At 33.1% G+C, this 15511-nt stretch overlaps 1 protein-coding gene across 2 annotated transcripts; it reads left to right on the forward strand.

Moving 5' to 3' along the window:
* Nucleotides 1–1828: 1828 nt before the first annotated feature.
* LOC135139756 (myc box-dependent-interacting protein 1) lies at nucleotides 1829–14674 on the forward strand. Of its 2 annotated transcripts, none has more exons than XM_064070085.1 (8): nucleotides 1829–2130; nucleotides 11571–11706; nucleotides 11896–12086; nucleotides 12137–12409; nucleotides 13354–13525; nucleotides 13780–14085; nucleotides 14241–14383; nucleotides 14437–14674. In XM_064070085.1, exons 1-8 carry the CDS (start codon nucleotides 2062–2064, stop codon nucleotides 14515–14517), a joined length of 1371 nt encoding a protein of 456 aa, XP_063926155.1. In that variant the 5' UTR covers nucleotides 1829–2061; the 3' UTR covers nucleotides 14518–14674. The 2 variants fall into 2 exon arrangements, with proteins under 2 accessions (XP_063926155.1, XP_063926156.1); XM_064070086.1 differs by having other exon boundaries at nucleotides 13363–13525.
* The last annotated feature ends 837 nt before the right edge of the window (nucleotides 14675–15511 follow it).

A 15511-nucleotide genomic window follows, 5' to 3' on the forward strand; every position in this document is an offset into this window, starting at 1 on the left:
GTCCGATTTGCATATACAGGGTAACTCAAAAAATTTAATGAATGCGTGAATTTATTTTATTGAGTTAATCAGGAACTACAAAACCGAATGCTTTGAAATCTTGCAGATGTTTTCAGGTTATAAAAAGCATAATAAATGTTTAGTCATATTATATTTCCTTATCCCCTCCAAAAAATTGATGACGTCAGCTCGAAAATTTGCCAAATAAATCCTATCTAAACTGTACAAAATATCGTGAGTCTGTACTTGTGATTTATTACTCCATTCATATTTTTTGGATTTGCATATACCGGGTGACTCAAAAAAATTAATGAATGCGTAAATTTGTTTTATTGATTTACTCAGGAACTACAAAACCGAATGGTTTGAAATCTTGAAGATGTTTTAAAGTTATCATAAGCATGGTAAGTTTTTGATCAAAGTGTTGCTCATCCCCCCTAAAAAATTTATGACGTCACCACAAAATTTTGCTGAATAAATTCTATCTCAAATGTATAAAATATGATGAGTCTCTTCTTGGGATTTATCATTCCGTTCATATTTTTTCGATTTGCAAATACAGGATGACCCAAAAAAAAAATGAATGCGTAAATATATTTTATTGATTCAGTCAGGAACTACAGAACCGAAGGTTTTGAAATCTTGCAGTCAAAATATATTTGGTTATCTTCTCCAAAAAACTGATGACTCAGCTCAAAAGTTTGCCGAATAAATCCTATCTAGAATATACAAAATATGATAAGTCTGTACTTGTAATTTATCATTCCATTCATATTTTTTGAATTTGCATATACCGGGTGACCCAAAAAAAAAAAATGAATGCGTAAATTTATTTTATTGATTTACTCAGGAACTACAAAACCGAATGCTTTGAAATCTACTGCGAAAAGAAAACATAATAGGCATGCAGTCGTCACGTTCCCGACAGCGAGGGAAGTACTGTCTAAACTCTTTAGACCAATTTTTATCCGCTGTTTTAGTGATTTCGTTGTCTAATAAGAATGAGAAACGAGTCTGCAAACAAAATTCAGGTGGTTTGTGCAGGTGGAAGCCTGGCTGCAAGTCGTAAGTTAGTGGAGCGCCGGGAAGTGGCTAATTTTGCATTTTGCACAATCTCAAGATCATATGTGTCAACAAACGGTCAGTCAAAGACGAAATCATATTTTTGTAACAATCAAATTAAAAACAAATAATTTTATTTTTCGTTACATTTAGGCCAGAAGGGGTCCGTTTACTTCGGGGGCCTCATGGTCCAGCATCACAAGTATATCCCTATAAACCATTTCTACACAAGTACGGACATTATAATAGTATAATTATTAGCCAAGGTTGCAAAGCCAAGCATTCTAGACCGAGTGCTGTGACCGAGCGCAAATTAGAACCCGAGACGCGCAGCGTCGAGGGCTCTGAAGCGCGAGGTCTAGAAGTGGCTTTACAACCGTGGTTAATATACTATTTGTTTCACTAGTAGAAACCATAAGACAATAAATTGAAAAAATGAACGTTCAATTTTTTGGCGCAACATGATTTTGTTTTGTAACAATTTTTCTAATCAAACTTAATCTAAATCTTCAACACAAAGAAAACCGTTTACACTTGTCGCTGAATAAATAATAAATAAGTCTTTATCCAAGTATGCACTTATGCAGAACTGATTGTTTCAGGGGCGAGGCAAGTTATCAAAATAACAATAGGTAGTATAAGTCATGGACGAAAGAATATAATAATTTTATTCCTTCCTCCATAATAAATTCGACTATTTTTTGACGATTCCTCGTATAGAATCTCCTACTATCGCTCCCCCTACCGCCAGTCTCAGCAACGATCCATTTCGACCTGTTTTACCTACACGAGTTCCCAGACGTTTATTTCATCCTGAAATGTACTAAAATAATATGCGGCTAAAGCTAAAGCTAAAAGTAATACAGTGGACGAGACTGTCGCGGTGGTAGATCGTCTTGTGGCCTTTGTGCTTGCATCACTAAGAAGACGTTTATTAAAAATAATTGTGCCAGTGAAATTGTGATAAGTCTGGGCGGAACATTTTCAAAATTCAAAGAAATGGCAGAAAGTCGAGGATCTTTATTGGCCAAGTCGGTACAGAAACATGCAGGAAGAGCAAAAGAAAAGGTCAGTGACTCATTACTGAGTTAGGTTATGTCTTAAATTAATCTAATGTAATTAAAGGTATTGAATGACAACTAACAGTCGTTCTGTGACACTTGTTAAGGTATTTTCCTCCGTATCGACTAGAAATTACCTTGAAACTAGGTGTTTCGTCGCGGGCAAATTATTTCCCATGAAATATCACTGTTGATATATCGTAAATTAGCACAAACACCAGTCGTAAATTATTTTTTAAGTTATTGCAAACATCGGTCTGCTTGGTCGGAGCCTACATGCTCGCCCACAATATTCCCAAGCTTACCAAATACGCCAAGATATCAAAACTTTACCACAGCGTAAATTTCACACCGAAAAAGTAGCCCATCTTCGTGAATATATTCGTAAAATTCGCCTTGAGCACCAGGCAATCTTTTTTCCAGCGTGTTTATATCCTACTTTCTCGGAAAGTGTGCCAAACCTTTATATTTCAGAAATCCGTAATTTATCATTGTTTTTGGGAATTGTTCATTCGCCGCTGGATCACTCGAACGAAACAATCGAATTTCGATGAAAAATCTTCCAACCTTCAATGCAGCGAAGCACCTCCTTATATCATCCGACACCGCTCGCACTTGATCGACCCAAATATTTGCCGTCAAAATAATAATCTGCTGGATTTGTTGAATGAAAGTATGGTCTTTGGTAAATTCGAGCCATCTATTTTTATTTGTGATTCGCGTAACTTCAGCAATAGTTGACCGAGCCATCCAAATAAAATAGCCAGGCCTTAGAATAGCACGTCTTGGCACTTGCAACCGACTCCTCTCTATAGGAATTTTCTAACAGACTTCAAACTAAAAAGATAACAATTGCAAAGTTAAGTAATATGCAATGTTCACCGTGTTTTGCAATTAGGTCGCTGATACACCTCGACTCGTCCGTCGATGGATTGCTGCATTCCTAGAACGATTTGTTTGTTAGACGCCGATGTAACTGTATTTTAACTTATTTGGTGTGAGCGGTTTACTTATTTCGATTCATTACGACAAAATCAACGCTGGTTTTAATATTACTCCAATTTGGCATAATAACCATTACCATTTCAATGTAAAACTTCTTTAAACGCCTGCGATTTATATTTTATCAAGCTTTTAGTGTGCGCGTACTAAGTTTTCTTCATAATTCCTTCCTTACTTGTGATTTGGTCATTATCTTCTTTCTTCTTTCGCTTGAAAGGAAACTTGCATTCGTACGAGGCAACACTTTTTCTACAAAATTTGCATTCCTTTTGATAGCAACCACGTGTTGCCACCACGACTTTCAAATGTCAAGATTCGGCATGAATACGATATTCACAATGTTGGAAGTTTTGAGTTTGAAAATTACAGTAATTAAAGTGGATTTGTGTGGAAAGAAAACGAGAAACAGTTGTGAACACATATTTAACTACAAAAGAAAAAACAGCACCGTGTATTTTTAAACGAATTCTGGGTTGGAGTTCCTACACGTAGAACAGATGAAATCGCGTAATTTGTTTCGAAATTAAGCACAGTTTTAAACTGATTACTCATGTAAACAAACACTTTAATTTTATTTCACGCCTTTGTCATAATTGCTATTATTTTTTTTATTGTGCAGTCTGATTTTAAAGTCGTTTGCTTTTACATTAATTTTCGAATTGTCGTTATTTACTGTAACTCTTGGATTACCGATTACAATATTAATGTTTGACACAATAAATTATTGTTAGTCGTATAGAAAATTCACATAAAAGGAAATGACTTTCTGTGTAGTTTTTGTCTGACTGATTTCATTGATACAGGAACGGGTTATTATTCTTTTCCGTTTCGCAGGTTTAATTAGACAAATTATGCGTGATTTTATAAGCAGCATAGTCGAGTATGGTATGCCTATGTATGTATATGTCTTCCATTCGTACTTTTTGTTCTAAAAAAGAATAACCGACACTCAACCCTAAAACTCGAAAATGCAATTGGGTATGTGCGATTTCCATTTTATTTTTTTGTTTCTCATTTTTTGATAGATGAAGGTCAAATTTAGAAACTAATTAAAATTGAATACTTACCTATATTAGTTGATCACGTAATTTTCGATAATTGTGTACTCAACAACATTCAGAATTTTGTCATTCTTATATAGATTACGCAAATAGTAAACAACACAGGATACTAATTTTTTACTTACCGTACGCTTGAATATTAGCAATTTCTGTTATTCTTGCCTATAGAGAACACTGACCATATTTTGTCAGATATTTATTATTAGCGTGGAATTTATATAAAATAAAGAAATGGTAACTACATTTAACGGGAATTTTGTGGATATGAACAGAAGAAGTTGAAGTTGGAGAGAATAACGAAACTTTCTGTCTCCGAAATTCCACACTCCAGGGGTTCCATCATTGCCAGGAAGAGATAAGAATACTTCAGAATATTTGAACTAATTAAAATTTTCATTGTGTGATTTGCTATCATACTACTGCACTCGCAAAGTTCCTTTTTTTTTTTTTTAAATTACGTTACAAAATTTGTAACCTTGCGTAACATACAATTGTAGGAGCAAAAACGGAAAGCTAACAATGGGGACTGATTCTCCTCCTTGTGTATACCAAAAGGTATAAATATAAACGCATATAATCCTCCAACCTAATAGATCGTATTTTTTTGTGTGTAAAATTAGGGCTATGTAAACAGTATTGCACAACATAATCCACCTTACTTACTTTGGATATAATAATATTGTAATTGTCAAGTTTTTATGGAAGTGATTATACAGGGTGTTATTTAAAGGTACGTACAACAGTTCTTCGCGAAGTCCAAGAGGTCTGAAAAACTTATTTTGTGTTATCAAAACTATAAGGGTAAAATTAACCCTGATCTAATCTTTTTAGACGCTACTGAAGGATAAATAAGTAAAATTAATTTATTTTAGTAAATCCTAGAAAACTGTAACAATGAAACTTTTGTCAAGACTAAATGTTGCTATAGAAACGAAAGATCATCTTTTTATCAGAGGCGTACAACGAATTTGGACATAAATTTTAATAATTTTTATCTCTAAAATGAGAACACTTTTACCTGAACTTTTTTTAACTTTTAGCATCCATACTTCGAGACCAATTGCCGATTTTATTTTGTACGTACCTTTCAATAACATGCTGTATTAACTTTGTTCTTTCTTTTTGTATACATGTATGTATCGATGCAGATATCAATATTTTCTCTTTGTCATGATATGTACAGTCTTCATCTTCAGATAAGATGAAGATATCGTATTTTTATTAATTATCAAAAAAAAAAAAAAAATGTGAAACAGTACGTAATGGATAGATAAATCAGTCAAATACTCAAGGTTTCCGCCAGCTTCTAGATTGCGTCTTATTTATAACTTATAACTTTATGAATAATTGCTCTTAAATTAGTACCCTGTTGTAAACGTTGATGTTTCTTTCTGATCTAGTTTTTCGAATCATTCACGTTTATAGGAGGCGCAAAATACATGTTTTTACTTCCCAAGCGTAAGCGAAGGAAGTATTGTAATCGAGTCTGTCGGCCGACCTTCTACTTTTACGTTTTCTCGACCTTTCATGACCCGTACAGTACGAAGAAATAAGTCTCCCGTTTCCTTCTGTCGGTATGTTTGTCTGTCCGTCACAGATTTCTATTATACAGGTAATCTCCGAAAGTGTAGATGGTAAAACGCTAACCAAAATTTGTATATTCGTCGCCACCAATAATGTGATGACGCCACTTCAAAATTGTACATAATAAAAGGGTTTTAAATTGTATAACATAACATAGTCCTACACTAGTAGTTTATGTAGTAGTTTATGATAGCGTAATGATTTTTGGAAAAAAAATCAAAATTATAAAACAACATTTTCCAATTTACTTTTGGATTTGCAAAACCGAATGCTTTGAAATTTTGCAGATGTTTTACAGTTTTGATAAGCTACATGTCTTAAAAAAAGCGAATAATTTTTGTGTTTTCATATAAAGAAAAGTTGTATTTTATATCTTGGACAAACGCTGAAGATTTCAGAATCGTGTCAGAAGAGAATGTCAACGTTTAAATCAAGATATTCTTTTAATAGCAAGCATTTGCTGGGTTATAAATAGGGCGTAATTACGCTTCGAACCCGGTGGAAGTCTGTTCTGTTTGTGATTGATTAAAAATTATCATTAAGTGCTGCTTGATCTTATATTTTAAGTTAATATAAATGTAAAATTGTCTCAGTTTTTTTATTGGAAGTATTTCCTTTAACTGCGTATGAAAATATCAGATTTTTGTTACAAATGGAAGAAAAAACAAATCCAACATTATATATCAGGAAATTGATACCCCGTTACCCGTTGGTTGTAATCAAAGTCGATGTTTAAAGATTAATCAAATCACCGTACCGGTTTAGTAACATAGTTTAAAAACAATTGCTTTTATGCGGGTACTGTCATATTTTGGGAGACGTATGAATATTGTAACTGTGATACTATGCAATCTACGATAATACAGGTCAGTTGGGGAGTTTATAAATAAAAGGTAAAGGTGAAAAAACTTTTTTTTTTTCTTAAAATAATGTTTTCATACTTCCGGCAGCAGCAAAAACTGTTCGCGTTAGACTTTGGAGATTTTCCAAATTTCTTTATTGAGTTTAATTTCAAACTGATTTACAATTGCGTACGACAGTTTACTATAAAAAAAGAAAAAACTTTTCCTGGCAATTTCTTAAAAAAAAATGCACGTTTGTATTTTTTTTTTGCTGCAAAGAAGTATTGTATATAGTAGGTTATTTTGATGTTTAGTTTGTTATTTCCTCGACGTTTCACAACTTATATAATACGCAAATATTGGTCTCCCGTTTTCACGTCTGTACTCGGTCTATTATCCGGCTGTCTGTCGTTTGTTGGCAGGACGAAGATTCTACCTCCACGGTTGGCAGTTATTATACATTTACATAAATTGTTAGACCGACATTGTGTAAATGTTAAAACACTAACCAATATTTGTCATACGTGGTAGATATCTTTTATGTAAAAGGTCTTCTTACAAAAATGCGGTATTTTCGTGAAATTTTATCCTGCACGTGACTATCTATTCTTCATTGTGATAGCTTACCGTCTTTATTTGCAGAGAGTTATAAATAGACGATCGTCACCATTGTTAACAAGCCAACAAAACACTATCGAAATACTTTCCTTCTTTGATACATATAAATATAAAAGTTCAAAAAAAGTCCAATATCTTCAAAACGAAATTCCTGTTTCCAAGGAGCAAATAGTATTTGTTGCCACAATTAAACTTTGGATTATTGTGCCACTGCATTAGTAATAATGTTTGTAGCACGTGATTCTTCGAGTCGGTAATATGCAATTAAAAAGAAAAAAAAAAAAAACATGGTGCAAAAGGTAGTAAGAAAACAACCAGCAAATTAACACATCTTCAGCTTTCGTAGTGCAAAGAGTACGTAAAAATAAATATAGGTTACGTCTTTGTAAACATAATTTAATTTGCAAATTGAAGTTGAGTGTAAATTTGCTTCTTATGACAACTATTTACGCTTCGTGAGTTTCGAGATAAGTTCATAATTAATGGACTGTACCCTGGCAAGAATCTCGATGTTATAAGTTGAAGATCGAATAATCAAAAAATTACTTCATAACACGGATATACAGCTACATTGCACTTTTCACGTGAAAACCTGTTATTAGGATGATATGGATGACGTCACTTTTAACTATTTAAATCCCGCCATCGACGTGGATTATCGGTAGCCGTATACGTACGAGGTGTAGTTTGAAAATTTGTTAATTTTTGTTGTTTCCGAATTTAAACTGGGCCTGTATTTTCAAATCATTGTTCAATGTAATTTTTTGAACAAAAAAAGTGTTCATCTGTTCAGCAGAAAACTTTCTCGTTCTACGTTATACAGGGTTTTCGTAAATGTTTCTTACCTCCAAATATTGCAAATTTTCCGATTAAATGGTTAATTTGTCATCTGTTAGGGTAATTATGACACAATTTAAACCGTCGTTACCACCATAGTTATACACTTCGAAAAAGATGAAACAAATCAGTGATCACTTGTATGTTAGAATAATTTATGAAAACCCTGTATTTATTTCCGGATTTTTTTTTTGAGAGATATGATTTTTGAAGATTCTTACAATTTTAAACAAAAAATAAAGCATAAGTTACGTTAGGGGGGGGGGGTACTTTGATGTAAATTTATTTGTTTCATTGACCTTGAGCGCTGAAATTTCTTGAAAGTGGTGTGTGATCCGTATGTATCTTTGTAATCTGCCTTAACTTCGGTTATTTGTTCGCCATTTGTAGAACCTCTCCGAAAATCAATGTATTACGTATCATTTTTGGCATATTTGCAGCGCCCGGTCAACATGGACTGTAATATTATAGTTTTTAGAAAAACTACGGTATTGGTTGTATTTCAGAAGCGAAGGAAATTCGTTGCAAATAATTTTGCAGATTTTGTTATGATTATGAGTACTGCGACCTTTGTCTTTGTTTTTCTTTTTTTTTTAATATTAGAACAACAACTTTATAATAATGATTTTATAAATCTATGTCAGCATACATATTCAGTGTTTCATTTTGTAACAATGACAAGACGGTCACGGGACACCGACATTGTCATATTCTGCAAGCAAGAGACGTCCAGAAAAGTTGACATTACATATTCGTCAAAATGGTCATCACAATAGTTGCTTAACTGTTGAGAATTAAAACGTCCGTGAAAAGTTCCTAATTTCGTACCCTAATACTGTTGAAATTAACGTCTCGTTCCATCATCAGACATTCAACTCGCCGAAGAGAAATTGTTCCACATCTCCGTGCAAGATTCGTGAAATGTTAGCACTAGATGACCTGCAGTCCAGCTAAAGTTATTGTTGAAAGGAGAACGTCGCAGAAAAACTTGGGCAGGTACATACATGCACGCTCATTCCTTGCAAAGTAACCTACCTTTCAAGTAAAAATTTTCATGAAGAATGCGGCATTATAAGATTACAAAAGGGCGCAGACAGGTGCAAATGCTTTTCACAATCAGCGAAGACCGATTATTGTTTTGCATCAAGAGAGAAACTTGTTTTCGATTGAGTTACAAGTTCGAGTGGTAATAATTGCTGAACAAATACATATTTTTCGTCGAAGTTACGTTCTCTTTTATTTTACGTTTTCCTTTGATTTCGAAGTTGTATTGTCTGAAGAACGTTATCTCTACACATCTTCACATTCCATTTGTGGTTTCGTAAAGCAACCACTGTGGGTAGAGGATACACTCACGCAGGCTAAGAATGGAAGGTAATAACAGTTTTAAGGCGTGTGCTCACAGGTGAACTGAGAAAAATCGCTTAAAATCAACGAGTTGACATTTCCAAATAAGCCTTTCTTGCAGTTCTAACAACTCGAGTAAAATGAGCGAGAAAGTTGTAAATAATAATATCTTGTGGGAATGGTTCGCAGACAACAAACATTCCTCTGATAATAGTTATAAATTCATTATTCTTATACATGTCATTGAAAATCTATAAAAAGTTACGTTCACCTCACCGGCTCAGCAATGTTGCGTGTTTACAATTATTTAAATAATTAACGTTGAAAGCAGGAAATTGTTCTGTAAATGGCGTTATTTGTACTACGGGACGTACTCTTAAAATAAATTCAATTTATTTAAAATGTTCAATTTACACGGAATTAGTCACAGTTCACAGTAAAATTACTTTCAGGAATCTTCGATTTCATTTTATAAGTTTTGGGGGTAAATAGTTATTTACTTCTCGTACGCGTATCTAATATTTATAATTTGAGACAATTGGGTTAAGAGTGGCGATGAAAAAGGAGTGCTGTTTCTAAAATTAGGGCTCGTCTTTGCGTGTACGCAGAGTAGTAACTTTGGAGTCCACTTTAAACTAATCACAGTAGACGTGAAAAATTAGGGTTGTGAAAGGCGAATTGACATGTTTTTTTTTATTGTTGTATTGCTTAGTCTATAATCGTACTAAACACGTACTGATACCTCCAACTAATGAGGGAGTTATTTTCTAGGGAACATATTTGGGACACTCTATATGTTTAAGTCAATAATCTCTGCCTTCATAATTGCATAATTCGTCCTTTTTTTGTAACATTCGAACATCGGCTATGAATGCATTTAAGTTGAAATGCTTCGCCGATTCCTAGCAGAAATGTTGTAAGTTGTAAGTGTAGAAATCGGTTAAAGCAACAGGTGATGATATATTTCGAGATTTCAAAATAAACTGTAGTATTAAATCGTTATGATGTGTGTGTAGGTAATGCAGAATTGATCATAAATATTCGTTTACTGCATTTCAAGACATTAGGCTTTTATTGCAGAAAAACAGTAGTTTAAAAAACTAACAAAATCCAACGATACGTATACTTTGAAAAAATCGTGCAGATTAAAAACGAGTGACTGCAATAATTAAAATGTAGCAATTTCCATTGATCTTCTTTATAAATAATAAACGCATGTTGTTTGTTGAGTGAATACAAACTAGGTACTTGTGTATTGATGTAATATGATAACAACATGAATCATTTGGGAATCGCACATAATAGAATTCGTAATTAGGTGGGCAGTTTTATTTTCTACTAATAGTACACTCGTTATAACGTTTGCTGTGCGTTTTGTCCCTTCTCACTCTGCACAGGCCTCCTATTGTGACGTTTGGACAAGAAATTTAATTTAATTATCAATTGAGTCGCGTTGCATAATAGCATTTTGAGCGGAAAACGACTATTGAGTACATTGTGATGTAAAACGTCGTGTTACTTTAAATTAAAAATAAAAACCTAACGTGTAAACTGAACAAACTGGCCACGGTGCTATTTCTAGTTAATATGGACAACTTGAATGCATGGATTACACGAAAAGCTATTTTCATATTGTAAATAAATAGGTTTTTGATGAACGTGTAATAATTAAAAGTTGACGTCAACTTGCGATCATTACACATCCAAAGTCAACATATAAACACCCAATTTCCTCTTTTGATTCAAGGTAGTCCATGTTGATTTTTCTTTGGCATAAAACTTTTCCAGTATGCAAAGCAAATTTCGCCCGAAATCGATGTTTTATAGGGTGATGAACTTCGCAGCATTAACCACTTGAATTTATTTTGGTAATAAGTGCACTTTTAGCTTCATTACATGTTGGTTTTATGACCTTGGTGTATTTTGGCGGCTGAAATTGTGGAAGTTTTCTTGGCTTAAAATAGATTTTGCAAATTTTTATTTACAAAAAAATACACCGAGCTGCAGGAATTAACATTTTTTCGTATAATACAGTTGTATACTTGTTGATAATCTTCGCGATTATAAATTGCAGTTTGTTGTCATAAAGTATGTTTCATGTTCGTCAGTAATAAAACAATTTGAGAAAACATGCTAAATTTTGTCTTTAATTCTAGATCTTGCAAAACTTAGGAAAGGTCGATAGGACAGCGGACGAAATATTCGACGAACACCTACAAAACTTCACTAGACAACAGAACGCTGCGAATAGAATACAAAAAGAGTTTAATAATTACATAAGGTGTATAAGAGGTAATTTACAGGCTGGTAGATTTTTTAAAATTATTTGGATTTCTTGTGTGACTTTGATTTTTGAGCATATTGATAGTTTATTTGTCTGTGTACCTTAATACTAATCTTATATACTATAAAATCCAAATAGTTTCAATTCTTTTGACAATTGTTTTTATTCGTAATATTATTTTATTTGGGACTTGTTAGCCGCACAGGCAGCTTCAAAATCTCTGTTGGAAGCGATCGGCGAAACATACGAGAGTCAATGGACTGGACATGATTTGCTGTACGTTCAAACGCAATCGGTAGATATGCTATGGCAAGATTTTAGCCACAAGTTAGCCGACCAAGTACTTTTGCCGTTGAATACTTATCAGAGTCAGTTCCCGGAGATGAGGGTGAGTCGGTATGAGTAGTTGCAATGCAGGATATATAGATTTTATTGTAGAAAAAAATCGACAAAAGGGGTAGGAAATTGGTAGATTATGACAGTCAAAGGCACAGTTTCCAAGCTCTTCAAACGAACATGAAAAAGAGGGATGATGCCAAGATCGCCAAGGGTCGGGAACAGTTAGAAGAGGCCAAACGAACATACGAAATGTTAAATTCGGAATTACACGACGAGCTTCCAGCTTTATATGATTCCAGAATACTGTTCCTTGTGACGAATTTACAATCTCTTTTTAATGCCGAACACGTTTTCCACTCAGAAGCAGCTAAGGTAAGTTAATTGTGCTGGTGTAAGTGTCGTGTAGAATTAATTAATACTTACTTTGGTAATGTAAATTAAGTAGTAAATAACATTTTTCTTTGCTTAAATTTCATTGTATGTTTTATACCAATATTATTTGAAATACACACGTAGCTTTGAGATAAAACTCACTTTAAAGCCAGTGAACATGATTTAGTAATCGCCGAGTCCACGCTGTCGACCGCCACTAATTGTGGAATAATTTTTTACTACTTATCAAAACTTTTTATACGGACTCCATGTACTCGTCTTTATTTTAAAATTGTATGTTATGATGTCTTTCACCAAGTTTCACTTTGTAGAATTATTTCACGTGCGGATAGTAGTTTTTAAGTAATTTTGACTTGAATACTTGATTTTTTTAATTTATCGAAGTAACATTGATGGCAATTTATCAAATTACCTAAAAGTTCGACTAAGTTTGTTATCGGTATCTTTTTATCGTAGTCATTTATCGTGATATTGCTAGATGTCGGAACTATGAAGTCGTTTCTATTTTTGAAAAGAAACAATACATATTTTCTATTAATAATGTTTTCAAAGTTTGTAAGTAAAAGAATTATTTGGAGTGAAATAGTTGGATTTGTTATACTTTATAGTTATTTAATAACGTTTTGAACTATGCAGCAGTTTATAAAAATATTACCTCTAGAAAAAGAACTCAACTTTGGAAATTATATTATTCGTCTGCTTGTGACTCTGACAGTTACATTTATTAAACCGTTATATTTTTACTAGTGTTAATTTCAGCTATATAAATTTAAATATTCTATTTAAACCAGTAGCTCTTCTGTCTGAAGAAGCTACTGGATACCACCTAAACACGTATAGCAGTGTTCTACAATAAATTATTTTAAACTCAAAACCTTCCTGTTTGTGAAAAGTTAAACAAATGTTGATCTAACAGAAAAAAGTCGTTTCAGATTTTTGGTGAACTGGAAGCGGTCGTCGATAAACTTGCGACTGATAGTCAAAGGGGATCGTATAGTGTAAAAAAGACAAATGGTTCCAGTTTGCCACGTCCATCGAGCAAGAATTCGTCACCTTTAATCATCAATAATATTTCTCCAATAACTTCACCGCACCGTAAGTGTTTCGTTGCCAGTTGAAATTGTAATAATTATTGTTCTTAATGTGTTGGCTTTCACTACTATCCCAACATTTACTAAAACTAAATTATTTCACTCTAAATTTCATTTCGTTGGGTTTGTAGAATTATTAAAAACGCACAAAATTCACGTTACAGTAGAACGTCGACTCTGGGTCGAAGTTTTACAACTTTTTTTTTTTTTTAACTAACATTGTTTATGTTGTGTTAAATTTGAGCGTGTGTTTTGCAGCCGAAGACCCTACACAATCCCCAACTAAAAAAGACTCTCCTAAAAGTGAAACTGCGCAACTGTATCCGGCCGTTCCAACCACTCCCACAAAAACAGAACCAAATCCTCCATCTACTCCAGTAGAACCAACAACCCCTGTTACTCCTTCCAAAGTTGTTCCTCCAGAAATAAACGGTGCGACTACTCCCGATGGTAAGCCTTCCTCCCCTGAACCCAGCATTCCTCAAGCTGCTAATGAGAAAGCCAGTATTAACAATGCCCAAACAAACAATAAAAAAGTCGAGGAACTTTATGACATTCCTGTTGGTAAGTACCATTAGATTAAAAATGCATGTATTGTAATAGATATCACCATTAAACTTTAAACCATGCACATTTTTGTTAGTTTTGGTCAAAGTCGCTACTAAATTTTCAAATCGTCTGTTCGGACAAAAATAATTTGAATGCAAATCAATTTCTAGGTGCTAGTACTGATAATTTGCCACCAGGTGTGTTATACAGAGTAAAAGCAACATATAAATACAACAGAGAAGATGTTGATGAACTTTCATTTGATGTTGGAGAGATAATTCAAGTAATAGAATATGATGATCCAGAAGAACAGGTAATTGCAATCATACATTTTGAAATTAATTTCCTTGAATATTACTTTTTAAGGAGGAGGGATGGTTGATGGGTATTAAAGAAACTTCCGGGGAGAAAGGGATGTTCCCAGCGAATTTTACGCGACCACTTTAAGCTCCTTGTAAAATTAAACAGGGAACTCAATTTGCACATACACTAACAAAGGACTTCCACGATAGTCCGTTTATATTAAAATTCAAGTGCCTTATTGCATATTTGTATGAAACTATTGTTTTCTTTTAAGTTATACATTTATATTTTATACAATGAATGCTCACTGTTAATTTATTTATTATGATATTATTTACAGATTTTATTCCGTTCGAACAGTAAGATCTGAACGTAAAGAACGCATCAGATATTACACTTTAGGTGAATTAAAATTTGCTAGTTAGAATTTAAGTACAAATATTAAAAACATATTATGAGTATAATCAAATAATGCTTGCTCATGTCCGCCTGAGTGTGGAATTTTTCGTCTCGAATATGGAACTCGGACATAACAGAACTAATCATTTTTATGGTAGAATAAGTTTTACATTTATTTATATGCATTTTCTCTAGTGTACTGTGGAAAGCATTATGAACATTTTTGTTTTGTTTCTGCGTATAGCAAGTCTAACTAGTCATCAAAACAATCATCACTGCTCAAATTTGATAAAAAAAATTTACTGTATCAAGTTAGGCATCATCTAGTCACATTTTTTAACATGTCTTCAGATTTTCTCATTTATAATGTCGTTTGGGATCAAGATTTCAGGTGCCAAGAATTTTTTGTTTGTCCATTTTTTTTTTAATTCACTTTTGAAATTTTTAATATGTATCTATATATAAGTGAATTCAAAAACTTTGTAAATATTTACATTGTTGAAGTGATTAAAGTAATTATGTTATTGTTGGTTCTTCCACTTATTTTGAAATGTTCATATTTGTGCCTTAAATATAATTGATGATATATTGTTACTTTTTGTTTTACATTAGATTAAATTTTTGCTATTCAGGCGAAGGATTGTTACTGTGTAGTAAATATTCTTGTACAATAAATGTAACTTATTTTTATCCGGTTAATTATGTTTTAATATTTTATTATTATTATTAACTAATTTTA

Source organism: Zophobas morio, unplaced genomic scaffold, assembly GCF_036711695.1.
Source record: "Zophobas morio isolate AGI-343-1 ecotype UQ-CSIRO unplaced genomic scaffold, CSIRO_AGI_Zmor_V1 ptg000033l, whole genome shotgun sequence".
Taxonomy (NCBI): Eukaryota; Metazoa; Arthropoda; class Insecta; order Coleoptera; family Tenebrionidae; genus Zophobas; species Zophobas morio.